The sequence below is a fragment of the Cupressus sempervirens genome, chromosome 7, assembly GCF_028749045.1.
Source record: "Cupressus sempervirens isolate cs-2001-9-10 chromosome 7, ASM2874904v1, whole genome shotgun sequence".
Taxonomy (NCBI): Eukaryota; Viridiplantae; Streptophyta; class Pinopsida; order Cupressales; family Cupressaceae; genus Cupressus; species Cupressus sempervirens.
The window spans coordinates 42,174,490-42,189,836 of record NC_143124.1 but is presented as its reverse complement, the minus strand read 5'-3'; the positions used below and the strand labels follow the sequence as shown (position 1 = coordinate 42,189,836).

General features: G+C 32.9%; 1 protein-coding gene across 1 annotated transcript; it reads right to left on the bottom strand.

Moving 5' to 3' along the window:
- Positions 1 to 11,976: 11,976 nt before the first annotated feature.
- Positions 11,977 to 12,959, bottom strand: LOC149545358 (protein VACUOLELESS GAMETOPHYTES-like). Its single transcript, XM_089793969.1, has one exon. The coding sequence runs from the start codon at positions 12,921 to 12,923 to the stop codon at positions 12,180 to 12,182; it is 744 nt and encodes a 247-aa protein (XP_089650095.1). The 5' UTR covers positions 12,924 to 12,959; the 3' UTR covers positions 11,977 to 12,179.
- Between the last annotated feature and the right edge of the window lie 2,388 nt (positions 12,960 to 15,347).

Sequence of the window (15,347 nt, the reverse complement as noted above, 5' to 3'; positions counted from 1 at the left end):
TTTGTCACTTACTAGCTTGCTCGACTCCCTCTCTCTAATTAATTTAGTTGGGCTTTACAAAAGACTTAGCTAAAACCTTACATCTTTGATATGTTTCAGTGTGCCCATTCTCTGTGTCTTATAATATGTCATCAAATACACTTTTTCATCAATGGCTTAGCTAATCCTTGTACTTCATTACAATGTCATAACTTTAACCTTTCTCTTGGTGTTCTAGTTACATCTTATTGATTGCCTCCTCCTTGTCAATCAACTAATTGATAGTATTTGGATCATTAAAGAAATTGTCATTCCTGGAAGTAGCAAGTTTGACATCAATGACAAAACAATGATTGAGAACAATCTTATACAGTTCCATATACAATTTCCCTCATGATTCTGTCAATCATTTCCAACAATCTCCCTCTTTGGCATTGATGGCAAACCAAACTAATCAACTTAGTTACCACCAAATATTGCATATGTTGTTTACTACTTTTCTTTGTTGCAACATCTTTACTACTGATCTCATATATCTCCCTCTTTCATATATATCTTCCTTTTTCTTTGTATTGATCAAGTTTCTGCATATTTCTCCCTCTTTGACATAAATGCCAAAGATGTAGCATCTTTATCATGTGAAATATAAGCTTTGGTTTATTGATGTCTTCTCCCTCTGTCACCATGCTTGTGACTGATTTGGAGTTTATGCTCTTGCTATCATCCTTTGCATCAATCTGTTGATATTTCAATGATTTGTTCTTGTTGATGCAGGGAAGCTTCCTTGTTTCTTTAAACTACTTGAATTAGGGGTATTACCCCCAACTTGCCTCTAAGATATTCATAAGCATCCTTGGGCAATGGTTTGGTGAAGATATCTACAATTTTTTCCTTTGTGTGAATGTATTCCAACTTCACTTGTTTGTCTTCTACCAATTCTCTGACATAGTGATACTTGATTGTGATGTGCTTGGTTTTTGCATGCATTACTGGATTTTTGGATATGTTTATAGCACTTGTGTTATCACAATACAATATAATAGGTTTTATTACCTCTTCTTTCATTTCTTTCAATAGATGTGTGAGCCTTACAATGTTTGTGCAATTGACTGTTGCTGCCACATATTCTGATTCTGCAGTGGACTGGGATGTGCATGTTTGTTTCTTGCTAGTCCAAGTAACCAACCTTTTCCCTAAAAATAATGCACCTCCACTTGTGCTTTTTCTATCATCAATGTTGCCTCCCCAATTTGCATCTGTATATGCATTGAGATCAAACTTTTCATTCTATTTGTAGTATAGACCAAAGTTATTAGTTCTTTTAAGATATCTCATTATTCTTTTTACTGCTATGAGATGATTTTCTTTAGGATTAGTAGAGAATCTAGCCACTATTCCAACTGCTAATGCTATGTCTAGTCTACTATGTACAACATATTGTAGTTTTCCAATCATGGATCTGTACATTGTTTGATTGACTTCAGTTGATTCATCATTTTTGGATAGCTTATTTCATGTTGCCATTGGTGTGCTAACTGGTTTGGACTCCTCCAATCAAAACATTTTAAGAATCTCTTTGATGTACTTTTATTGTGTCACAAATATACCATGTTTGAGTTGATGTACTTGCAATCCAACAAAAGATTTGATTTCTCCAAACATAGACATCTCAAATTCATGTTTCATTTTGTCAGCAAAGCCTTTGCAAAGTACTTCCTTTCCATCAAACACTATGTCATCCACAAAGATTTCAGATACAATAATATCCTTACCTTCTTTTGCTTTGATGTACATGTTGTTATCATCAGTTCTTACAAATCCTATTTGCACTAGATACTTGTGAAGTCTCTCGTACCATGCTCTATGTGCTTGTTTCAAACCATAGAGTGTTTTATGTAGCTTAAAAACCATATCCCTATTGTTCTCATCAACAAATCCTTTTGGTTGTTCATTTTAGACTTCTTCTTCTAGTATACCATTTTAAAAAGCAGACTTTACATCCATTTGATAGACTTTAAAATCTTTATATGCAGCATATGCAAGTAAAGTTCTTACCCCTTCCATTCTAGCAACAGGGGCAAATGTTTCCCCATAGTCTAATCCTTCTTCTTGAGCATAACCCTTGCATACTAGTCTAGCTTTATTTCTGGTAATCTCACCATTCTCATCTAGCTTGTTTCTGAATACCCACTTCGTGACAATCCCATTCTTGTCAACTGGTCTAGGAACCAAACTCCAGGTTTTGTTCTTCTTTATTTGATCAATCTCTTCTTCCATAGGTTTATACCAATCATCATCTTGTAATGGACCATATACTATCTTAGGTTCAAGTTTGCTGATCATACATGATTCATGTCTTAGTCTGTTCCTTGTCATTGGTCTTGCATCTTTGTCACCAATTATCTGTTCAGCAGGGTGATGTCTTTTTACATATTTGGATAATCTTGGCTTTGTCCTTGTTTCCATGTTTGATCTTTCTAATTCAGGATCACTATGCACTTCATTGTTAGGTTGTTCTTCATCTATTTCATGTGTACTGTCTTCAGAATCAGATTGTGCATTTTTTTCATTCTGCAACTTAGCTTCCGAATGCAACTCGGCATTCACTAGTTGGGACTCGGCTGAGACTGAAATTTGTTGTTGAGTTTCAATTTGTTTGATATTATCCTCGTCAATAGGCATTCCATCATAAGAATACACAAACGTTCTATACTCTTCCATTTTCTTTAGTTCTTTAGCTTGGACTTTTATGTGCTCATCAAAGTTTACATTTGCACTTTCCACAATTTTGTTAGTGTTAGTATTCAAATACTTGTATGCCTTACTTTTAGTGGAGTGACCAAGAAATATGCCTTCATCTCTTTGTGCATCAAATTTTTCATTTCTAGTATCTTTAAGGATAAAGCATTTGCAAGAAAACACTTTGAAATGTTTTACATTGGGTGAGTGACAATACCATAATTCAAAAGGTATTGTATTTGTACCTTTCTTGACTTGTACTCAGTTCAGTGTATGAATAGCTACACTTAAAACTTCTCTCCAGTATTTTAGAGCAATAGTCTTTTCCATCATTAATGTTCTGGCATAGTCAATCACAAATCTATTTCTTCTTTCAGCAATTCAATTCTGTGGGGGAGTTCTAGGAGCTAACGTTTGTCTTTTGATTCCTTTATCATTATAGAATATCTCTAATTCATTTGATGTGAATTCACCACCTCTATCTGATCTTAGGCATTTCAAGCTCTTTCCTATTTCCTTTTCAACTCTAGCCACATACCACTTAAACATTTGAAAAGCATCACATTTTTTTTTTAAGAACATAACAATCATCATCTTGGAATAGTCATCAACAAACAACATTATGTATTTATCTCCTCTATAGCTTTGTACTTCCATTGGACCACATAGGTCAGTGTGAACTAACTCATGTACTTCTTTAGATGTATATTTTTTCTTTTGAAACTTGACTTTGTCATCTATCCTAGCTAACATTGTTTGCACATGATATTATCAGGCTTCTTCAATTTTTGTAAACCTCTAACTTTCTTCATTTTATTGATATTGACCAGATTTTCAAAGTTGACATGACATAGGCTTCTATGCCATAACCATTCATCATCAAATTTTGTAATAAAACAAGAAACATCATCCATATAAAGGTAAAACAGATTACTTCTTGTTTGATCTCATTTTCCTATCAATTTACCATCAGTATCATAGATTTTTGTAGTTTTGTTTCCAAATTCTACTTTGCATCCTATATTGCCTAACTGTGAGACACTCAACAAATTGTAGTTTAATCCTTCAACATAGTATGCATTATCACATGAAATTTTCTCTATGAGCTTAATGGAACCTTTTATTTTGATTTCACATTTAGCATCATTACCAAATCTAACACTATTTCCATCATAATGAGTAAAGTTAACAAACTTACTTTTATCTCCTATCATGTGATGTGAGCATCCACTGTCTATGATCCACCTGTCATTCTTGTTCATACATGTTACTAGTGTTGTAGGCTCTTCTTCATTAGATTGGTCCTTCATGGCTACATAAACAGTTGACTTCATCATCATTATCATTAGAATTTTCTTCAACAATATAACACTTCTTGCCCTTTTCTTTGTAATCTCTCTTGTCATCATCTCTTCTGAATTTTTTTTTGTTGCCTTCCTTGTAATCCTTTTTCTGTGTACACATGGCAGCAATATGACTTACTTCATTGTAATTGAAACAAAATGATAGGCATTTTACCTTTGAATTTTCCTTTGCCTCTGTGAAATCTTCTAGCAAGCAATGCTTCCAATTGTTCCACATCTTCCTCATCAGTGCTATTGTCACTGGATACATATTTCATTTTTCTTCCTTTCTTTTATTTCACCTGTTCAGCATCTTTCAGTGATAGCTTGGCCTTGAAAGCAGATTCAACATTCTAAGGTCTGTAGTTGTCAAAGTTAGATAACTGAAATGTAGTAAGTCTACCTATTATACCTTTAAAACTTAGATTGTTTCTTGGTACACATCTTAGTTCTTGTATTGATGATACTCTAATAACATAGATAGGGAGAAGAGTTCTTAAGAACTTACTATTAATAGTATCTTCATCCAATTGACCACTTGAGCATCTTATTGCACTTACCACTTCCTTTATTCTTGCGTCATACTGAGCAGCATTCTCATTTTCCTCTATTTTCATATCATCAAACTTTTCTCTAAGACTTTCTCTTTTTGCTCTTTGTACATTCTAATCTCCTCGATAGATGTTTGATAGGGCTTTTCACATTTTGAATGCAGTGTCACATCCTTTGATATCATCAAATTCAGCATAGTTGAGTGCCGAAGCAATCTCTAGCATTGTTTGATTGTGTTCCTGTTTGTTTTTCATGTCTTCTGTAGTAAGAGTACCAGTTGGATCTACATGTTTAGTAACAATTGAATTTTGGGCATAATCTCCTATGGATCCAAGATGTAGCTTCATTAAGCTTTGCCATGCAACAAAGTTGTCTTTGTTGAGCTTGGGAACTTCTCTTTTAGGCATTTTGATCTTTTCTGCTTATAGTCCCTTTAAACTAAATCAACAGTTTCGCTCTGATACCAATTGTTAGAATTCTTTAGAATAACTAAGAGGGGGGGGGGGGGGTGAATTAGTTATCCAAGGTCCAAATGCTTTAATAATAATTTTTCACTACTTTTAATGAATCCATACACTTTTCATCCATCCAAATTTAAATCAACCATATTAGCAAGTTACAATAAATCAACATGCAGAGATAAACATGCAAGATCAACACATGACACAGTGATTTACGTGGAAACCCAATTTGGAAAAAACCACCAGTAACATGCTACTTGATTTTCACTCTTCTAAAGTGATGCCTTATTAAAAGCCTACCTTGTTAAAGGCTTACAACACACTATTAAATGTGACATTGTTAGAGGATTTCACCAAATTGTTACGAAGGGGCCTAGTTAAAGGACTTCTGAACATTCACTTGGAATGTCACCCTGTTAAAGGATTTACCTCATGGCTATTAAACCAACCTAAGTCCATAGGATTTAAACTAACTATTAAAATTGCTAGAGAGTAATGATAATGACTTTTTGATCTAATACAACTTACAACATACTTTGCAAGTTTCAGATCACACTTCAGTTCTATCCTTTTGCTTGGCTTTGATCACTTCAGCTCTAACTGTTTGTCTTCCTCTCAAGCTTCGTCTCCTTGATTCTTCATACTCATCATGCCAATGCAATCATATCTGGGGTCTTTTTTTCAAAATAGAGTAGCTATGCTCTCTTTCTCCTTAGCACCTCCTTCTGCACTTTATGCTTTCATGCTTGACCACCTCTCTCTTCTCTTTGCTTCATGACCTTATGACTCCTTAAATAGAGATTTGGTTTTCCTTTTCTGCTCAATTCTCCCTCTCCAATTTTAGGGTTTCAAATGGATTAGGTAGGATACAATGTATCTACCCTATATCTTGCTCTTATCTAGAAACTTCGACTAGACTCCATTTGTAATCTCTAAAAATGTTCTACATGGTGTTCTATGCCACTAGCTCATCATTCTTATCTTCCATTTAATTCACATACTTCTAGATAACAATCTTGTCGACTTAGATCTGGTAAGTCTTCAATGTTCAAAATAATGCAGCAACTCAACATTATTGGTTTATTGATGCTCGACAGCTCTGTGTTACTTGGCACTATTGGTTTACTGATGCTCGACACCTCTGTGTTACTCGGCACTATTAGTTTACTGGTGCTCAGCACCTCTGTATTACTCGGCACTTGTATTTGCTCGACACTTGATAAACTCTATATCACTCGGCATCTGAAATTTACTCAGCATCTAAAGTTTACTCGGCATCTAAAGTTTACTCGACTTCAACTAGGAATCTGTTCGACACCTACTAGCTTGCTTAACTCCCTCTCTCTAATGAACTTAGTTGGGCTTTACAAAAGACTTAGCTAAAACTTTACATCTTTGATATGTTTCAGTGTGCCCATTCTTTGTGTCTTATAGTATGTCATCAAATACACTTTTTCATCAATGGCTTAGTTGATCCTTGTACTTAATTACAACATCATAACTTCAACCTTTCTCTTCGTGTTCTAGTTACATGTTATTGATTGCCCCCTCCTTGTCGATCAACTAATTGATAGTATTTGGATCACTAAAGAAATTGTCATTCCTGCAAATAGCAAGTTTGACATTAATGAAAAAACAATGATTGAGAACAATCGTATACAGTTCCATATACAATTTTCCTCATGATTTTGTCAATCATTTTCAACATTTCCAAATGATGATCAACCCATGAGACTAGATTTCCAAATGGAAAAGATTTTCCACTAAAGTAATCTAGCAATTATTTTTAAGATTCACAAAAACATAGTGAAATTTTCTCAAAAATATTGTTATTTTAGATAACAAAATATATAGATCATGAAGATCAAAACTTGAAAATTTCAAAAAAAAATCAATTATTTTTATTTTTTTTTGAAATTTAGTAAATGGTGAAATTTTTAGGGAGGATAACCACATTCATAGGAAAAGGACTAAATTAAAAGATTCACATACAAGAAAAAGGTGACCAAAAGTTTTTAAAGTGTTTGACTAATGCGTAGCACCTGTAATAGACCTAACATGGTATATCAAGGATCTAAAGCCTATGACAACAACCACACAATTAAAAATAAATAATCAAATAAAAGAAAATGGCATAGCAATAACATAGTGGTTTCAACCATATTTGAATTTTTATTTACTACTAACCATTAGAACATTAAGATTTAAAAATAAGTAGAGGCCATGGAGAAGAAAAATTTGTGACATAATGTCTAATATTAGTACCTTTAACAAATCTAGTGGCAAAAAGGTCTAATTCTTGAGGTACAGTATCTAGTATCTGTAAAGCTCTTTGGACTTAATTTTATTGAGTTCTATGCTTCCATTTTAATCATTGATGTATAGTGAAACCAATGAAACCAAATTATTACAAATTCAACATATATTCAAATTTCTCTCTTAAAAACTTATGTAATTAAAAATTATAATATATATGTAACTCATAAATTTTCTATTTTCAACTACTTTTATAGCATGTGCTTCCTTATTCTCATGGGGGATGAAGAGATAAGTTGCTTCAAAGAGTCCCCCATTGAAGTATCTGCTATTGATTAGAAGAGTCCCCCACTAAATTATCTCCTACTGATTTCTTATTAAGGTACTATCTTCAATTCTACAAATTTTAATGGTAGGGTTACAAATTTTCTTTTAGTATATTCATAAATTGCATTCCCTCACCTTCCTTATTTTATTATATATAGTGGAATCTCTATCTCTCCTACATCATTAACACCTAAAATATCTACAACTAAAATACATGCACTAGTTTTGGTGTTTCCAATATATAAATAGACATGCTCATTGGAACATATAAATATAGAGTCCATCATAATACTATTATAAAAAAGTGTCAAAGCAATGATCGATACTATTACACAACTTATGCCATGAACTTGATCACCACATACAATGTCAATGAATTGACCATGTTTATTTAATGTATATATTTTGATAGGCCAAAAATATAGGAAATAATAACTACCTACAATATACATACCTAATCATAGTGAGTCAACCCAACTACAAGTTGTCATTAACATCACCATTAGAGGTAGCTTGTAATTTTTATTAATAAAACTCATGTTAATGATAGTTGGTAATAGTAAAGTATTGAAACAAATTCATACATCGATGCCCTAAATCAGAATAGAAGGTACTTGGTATAGTGAAAAGGCCTTAGGAAAGTGTAGTTGGATTTGATTTTGATATTGCTTAGGTAGACTTCTGAAGAAAGAAAAGTAATCTTCCATAAAGAAGTATAACATATTCAAAAATAAAGTAGATCTAAGATGTAGAGATGTGCTTATGTGGTTCCAATGATGTAGCCCATGCAAATAGGGAAGAATCTAAAAAGAGGATAAAACTTCAATCTTATTCAAGCAATAAGTACTTCAAATTTATGACTTATTTTTGTGTCAATGGCATGTAGCATGGGTTCATGACCTACTACAATCAACAATGTGAGATAGATAGGCTCATCTATTGCATATAAATATATAGAAATCAACACCTGGGTATCTTTATAGATTATATGGTATTTTATGGATCATTTTGGAGCTGGATTTATTTTTGAAATGTTTCTACAGTCAAAAGGTAGTGCAAGACCCATATTGTGATATCATTTCTTGTAATGTGTGATGAGCATTTAATTGTGGCAATTGCATGTCTCGTTGGCTCACATGTTCTTTTAGTAAAATTTGTTGTGTCCTTATATGATTTACCTACAGTCTTCCTTTGATTAAAGTCTACCTTTTCTCATGACTTATCTAACTAAAAAATATATTCTACTTATAGCTTCAAAGAAATGGTATCTTTCAGAAGAACACATCTACCAAGCACACTACCTTCTGAACTACAAATTTAGGAAAATAGAAAACAAAATAGAGAACATTATGCATGTAACAAGAATGTGATAGCTACCTAAAAACACATTAAAATATTATAGTGAAATTCAACTACCTTTGAACAACTAAAAGTAGAGAGTAGTGCTCAAACGAACATGAAACAAAACCTTCACTAGTTAGAGTTCCATCCATTACAAGGCCAACAAGCCTAGATGCTCCTCCACCAAAACAAATCTAGTAAAAAGGGCAAGCAAATTGGAGAGATCAAACATCTACTAGCTTGGCATAAAGATTGCATATACATTGTGAAGTAAAAATATAAGAAAATAGAAAAAAAAAATATAGAATATTGTGCTGTAACAAAGATGTGATAGCTTCCCACAAACATGTTAAAATATTATAGAGAGGTTCAACTACCTCTAAAAAACTATAAGTAGAGAGTACTACTAAAAAAACCATAGAACTAGACCTTCACCAGTTAGAGTTCCATCCATTATAGGGCCAAAAAGCTAATATGTTCTTGCACCAAAACAACTCTACCAAAGAGTGTGAGGACATTGGGGAGATAAAGCATCTACCAGCTTGATGCAAAGGTTGCATATAACTTGTGAAGTACAAATATAGGAAAATAGAAAAATAAATACAAAATATTATGCATGTAACAAATATGTGATAGCTTCCCACAAACATGTTAGAAGTGTTGATCTCAGATTGGTTTTGACAAGCAAGTGTCAACACACTTAAGCAATTTACTTAGTTCATGCGAAACTAGTAATACATGGAAAGAACATCATATGAATGTTTGACCATGCTGAGTGATTTAGGTGTTGAGTAACATAGTGAATGTCAAGTAATTCAGGTGTTGAGTCAGAACATAATTGTAGTATATGTTGAGCACCAATCACTTCATATGCCGAGTGATATAGAATTGACATATTTGTTTGTAGTGGCACAAGCACATACATAAACCATTTTTCAGCCAACCTAAATAATAGATTTCAATTCTTTAGAGATAAGGATGAATCTATTTACACAATCCCTATGTATTTGCATGCAACCAATTAGATAAAAGGAAGGTTTAAAGAGGCAATATGGATGAATCTTAGCCATATATTCATACCTAACCCTAGGTCTCCTGATCTTCTTACGGAGGATGAAATCCTAAACATAATGATGATGATGATGAGTACAAAAGGGATTGAAGGTGAAGTTTCACAACCTAAGCATTCATGGAGACTTAGAAGTTATTAAGAGATTATGAATTGCAGAATCAGTTAGAGGAGAACAAAGAATAGAAGGATACAACAATTGTTATATCAGATCAGAAGGATGAAGAAGGACATTGCATAGATTTGATCTTTAATTAGGCAACTAGAGCCAATCATAAGATCTATGCTGAAACATCCTAATAGGTGATTTTGATAAAATCTCTTGATAGAGTAGTCCTAGCAAGCTGTAGTAAATCCTTTAATAGGGTGACATTCCAAGTGAGTGTTCAAAAGTCCTTTAACCAGGCACACTTCTAACAGGATGTTAAAATTTTCTAACAATGTGGAACTTAATAGTTTATGTAAGCCTTTAATAGGGCATGCCTTTCACAAGTTATAGTTCCATCAATTATAAGGCCAACAAGTTGAGATGCTCCTCCACCAAAACAACTCTACCAAAGAGGGCAAGCACATCAGGGAGATCAAGCATCTACTAGTTTGATGCAAAGGTTGCATATACCTTGTGAAGTACAAATATAGGAAAATAGAAAAATAAATATAGAATATAATGCATGTAACAAAGATGTAATAGTTACCCACAAACACACTACATGATTATAGAGAGATTCAACTATGTCTAAGCAACTACAAATAGAGAATACTGCTGAAACAACCATAGAACAAGACCTTCACTAGTTAGAGTTCCATTGATTATAGTGCCAACAAGCTGAGAAGCTCCTCCACCAAAAGAACTCTACCAAAGAGGGTGAGCACATCAGAGAGGTCAACCATCTATCAACCTGACGCAAAGGATGCATATAACTTGTGAAATACAAATATAGTGAAATATAAAAAGAAATATAGAATATTATGCATGTAACAAAGATGTGATAGCTGCCCACAAACACACTAAAATATTATAGAGAGGTTTGGCTATCTCTTAAGAACTACAAATAAAGAGTACTGCTGAAACAACCACAGAACGAGGTCGTCACCATTTAGAGTTCCATCCATTACAGGGCCAACAAGCCTAGATGCTCCTCCACCAAAACAACTCTACCAAAGAGGGCGAGCACATTGGGGAGATCAAGCATCTACCAGCCTGATGCATAGGTTGCATATACCTTGTGAGGTACAAATATTGGAAAATAGAAAAAGGAATATGGAATATTATGAATATAACAAAGATGTGATAGCTGCCCACAAACACATTAAAAGATTACAAAGAGATTTGACTACCTCTGAGCAACTACAAGTAGAGACTACTCCTAAAACAACCACATATCAAGACCTTCACCAATAGAGTTCCATCCATTATAGGGCCAACAAGCCTAGATGCTCCTCCACCAAAACAACTCTAACAAAAATGGAAAGCACATTAGAGAGATCAAACATCCACCAACCTGATGCAAAAGTTGCATATACGTTGTGAAGTACAAATATAAATAGAAAAATAAATACATAATATTGTGCATGTAACAAAGATGTGATAGCTGCCCACAAACACACTAAAAGATTACAAAAAGATTCAACTATCTCTGAAAAACTACAAATGGAGAGTACTGCTAAAACAACCACAGAACAAGACCTTCACTAGTTAGAATTCCATCCATTGCAACGCCAACAAGCTTAGAAGCTCCCCCACCAAGACAACTCTAGCAAAGAGGGCGAGCACATTAGGAGATCAAGCATCTACTAGCCTGATGCAAAGGTCACATATACCTTATGAACTACAAATATAGGAAAATAGAAAAAGAAATAGTGAATATTATGCGTGTAACAAAGATGTGATATCTGCCATAAACATCGGTGAACTAAGAAATATCATTCTACTGAATTCATCATCTCTTATGATATAACATTAGCATTTCAAATAGATTATTAGCTAAAAGTGCAGTATCAAAACCCGACAATTTTTTTGGTTGATGGAGGATTGCCGATACACTAGAGATGCTCCTACACCAAAACAACTCTAGCAAACAGGGCGAGCAGATTTGGGAGATCAAGCATCTACTAGCCTGACGCGAAGGTCGCAATTGCCAGGGGAAGAGAGATGGGATCTCCAAAAAGAACGGCGCAGACGGTTGCGACAAACAGCTTGGTTATCTTACAAAAACCTTTAAACCAAACGTTAGATCTCTTCGGCTCGTACTTCTGCAGAACTCCTGAAGTGGCGGATCCCGCTTGTGAATGTCGATGATATGAAGTGCTAATTGGTGTTGTTAATTGCAGACATCGTCCACTAGAAAGTCGAGGAACTCCGCCTCCAGGATTTCCTTCGCAGATTCTTTTCAGACAATGAACATGGATCCTGTAGTCTGTGGATACGTATGCCCATCCCCGGGTTGTTCTACCACACTCATTACACGGACCTGCTGACAAGCTTCCGGACAAACGCACAGTGTAAGAGTCCACTCTCAGGGTTTCTTGAAGGAGCAGTACACAGAGGGGATGCAAAATGTCACCGCTCGCACTGCAGTAATACAACATACCCAATACAGATCTCTCACAAGCTGAGCAGCAGAAATTTTTATTAACACCAGGCCGTGAGTACAATGTCATCTTTGCATTGATTAACGGGTGCCGAATGATAGGAGGAGCCGTGGCACACATTTTGTGCATGTCGTAATTGCAGGCACGGCAAGCATATCGCCATTCTATGCCTCTCTCTTTGCACCCATCACATATGTATGCATATCCCGGGTTTTCTGCTTTGAGCATGTGGCAGTGGCTTGAAACTTTTACAACTTCCTCCATTCTCAATTTTCTAACCAAAAATGATTCGAGGTCGGATACAGTAGAAAGGCGTCGCTTCAGGAAAAAGCTTTGATTGATTTTGTTCATATAGGACGCAACAAGAAAGTTGTGCTTCAGTGATCTAATTTCATAGCAAAAGCCTCGAAGGAACGCATCCACGCATTGACCGGTCCAACATATTTGCCGAAGGATTGCACCCACGCATTGACCGGTGCAACATATTTGCCAAAGGGTCGCATCCACGCATTGACCGTGCAACATATTTGCACCGTCCGGATGCCGGATGCCATCCTCCCATGTATAATGACTACCATTGTCATACGCATCTACATGTACCTCTTTCCATTCATCTCCTACTGTCCTGTCGGCAACGTCTATACAGCCACAAAAATGCACTTCCATACGAAGGAGAGGACTAAGTTAATTTTTTTTTAAAGTTAGAAAAAGCAATGTAAAGGAAGTGCATTTTTGTGGCTGTATAGCCACGGGTCTGTCCTATATAATTATTAATTTCGAGTAAAGGCAAATGCTGTCGGAACTGCATGGTATTAGATTGTTTTAGTAATTAAAATCATAAAGATTTAACATATTGTTTTCTTTTATCACCCAAAAAATATAAATTGTCTTAATACTTATCAATTTAAATTATTTAAATAAATTTATAATGTTTAGAATTGTAAATTTTTCTAAATTTTCAATTTTTTTTTTTAAAATTGCATTAAATTTATAATGTTTTATTATATTTATATAATATTTTAATAAATTTTAAGTTTAAATTTTATTATGAATGATAAATTCATAACTTTGATTATACCAAAATAGATTAAGATTAAAGATAAAACAATAAGGCATTATTGATTGTTTAATTTTTTTGTTTGCAATATATTTTAATTATTCTAATGAAAGTTATATTTCATTTAATATTTTCATAATTTGTAAGTTTAAATTTTATAATCGATTACAAATTTAATAAGTTTTGTGATGTTAATTTCTAAATTAAATAATAATAAAATGAAATAAATATATGCAAGCTGAATTTTAAGACTTTTATTTAACAAATTTTCACTTCATATACTAATAATTAAAATAAACAACAAAATAAGTTCATAAGAAAATTTAAAAAATTATGATGAATTATGTATGACAATTTTTTTTTATAAATTAATGTTTTTAACACACAAGTTGATATCTTTCTTATTTTTACTTTTTGATTTCTCTATAAAGTGTGGCTCTTATCTTAATGATATCAATTAACTAATCTTAAATCATTAATAGCATTGCAATGTACCAAAGATTATTTATAAAAATATACTTTTTAAAGTACTTACACATAGTTTTAGATTATATCATGGTTTTACCTTGTTTGAAAATGTTGAATACTTATATGATATTGTTTTCTAATTATTTATTATTTATTACATATTTATGTTTTTAAATGATAATTTTATTCAATAATTATGTATACATGTATATGTGTTTATATATAAGTGTGTACATATGTATATGTATATGTAAACATATTCACACACACACACACACATACACAATGACAAATTGTCTTTAAAATAATTGACTTGTTTAAACGAAAATATATATTATAGCAGTTCAACTTCAATAGAAACATAAGCACAATAATAAAGTAAAATAACTTAAAAGATAATTAGTTAAAATATAATCATACATTATTATTAAAATATTGATATTTTTATTTTAAAATTAAATAAAATATAATTTAAAAAGTCATTAAATATATTCACTTAAAATTTTCATAAATTACATTAATAAAATTATAAATAGAATAAAATAATATGTTGAATCTAAATGATATTAGTTCTTAAAGAAATTATTAGCATATTGTTTTATTTGATTTATAATTTTATTGTCTATGTACTTAAGTAAAGAAAAATAATAATAGATTTATTTAAATAAATAAAATAATATATTAAATTTAGACTACATTAATTCCTAAAATAATGTATAAGGTGCAATTCTGACATTTATTTGAAAACAATTTATATCGGAGAGTAGAAAATGATTGAATTGATGTGAATGCCTATGACTATGGGAGTCATATGTACATGGGAGGATGGTATCTGATTGGTGCAAATATATTGCATCATAGCTAGTGTCATTTTGTTCCAGCTATGTAAATGGCACTAGTCACCAACTTCCTAGAATTCCTCGTATGATGGAAAATGACAGTGTTGTATTTAGTTCTTGTTGGGACTTGATTTCATCCATGGGCAAACCTTAATATTCAAAGGTGAGATGATTTCTATCTAGTGTAGATAGAATTATGTAAAAGAAATTAGAGTAGAACATTTAGGAAAATAAATTATTGAATTTGTTGTTTATCTTTTTTAATTTTTAAATTGAACAATGTTTTATGATAGTAGATGATGAAATATTAAATTTTATCCTTTT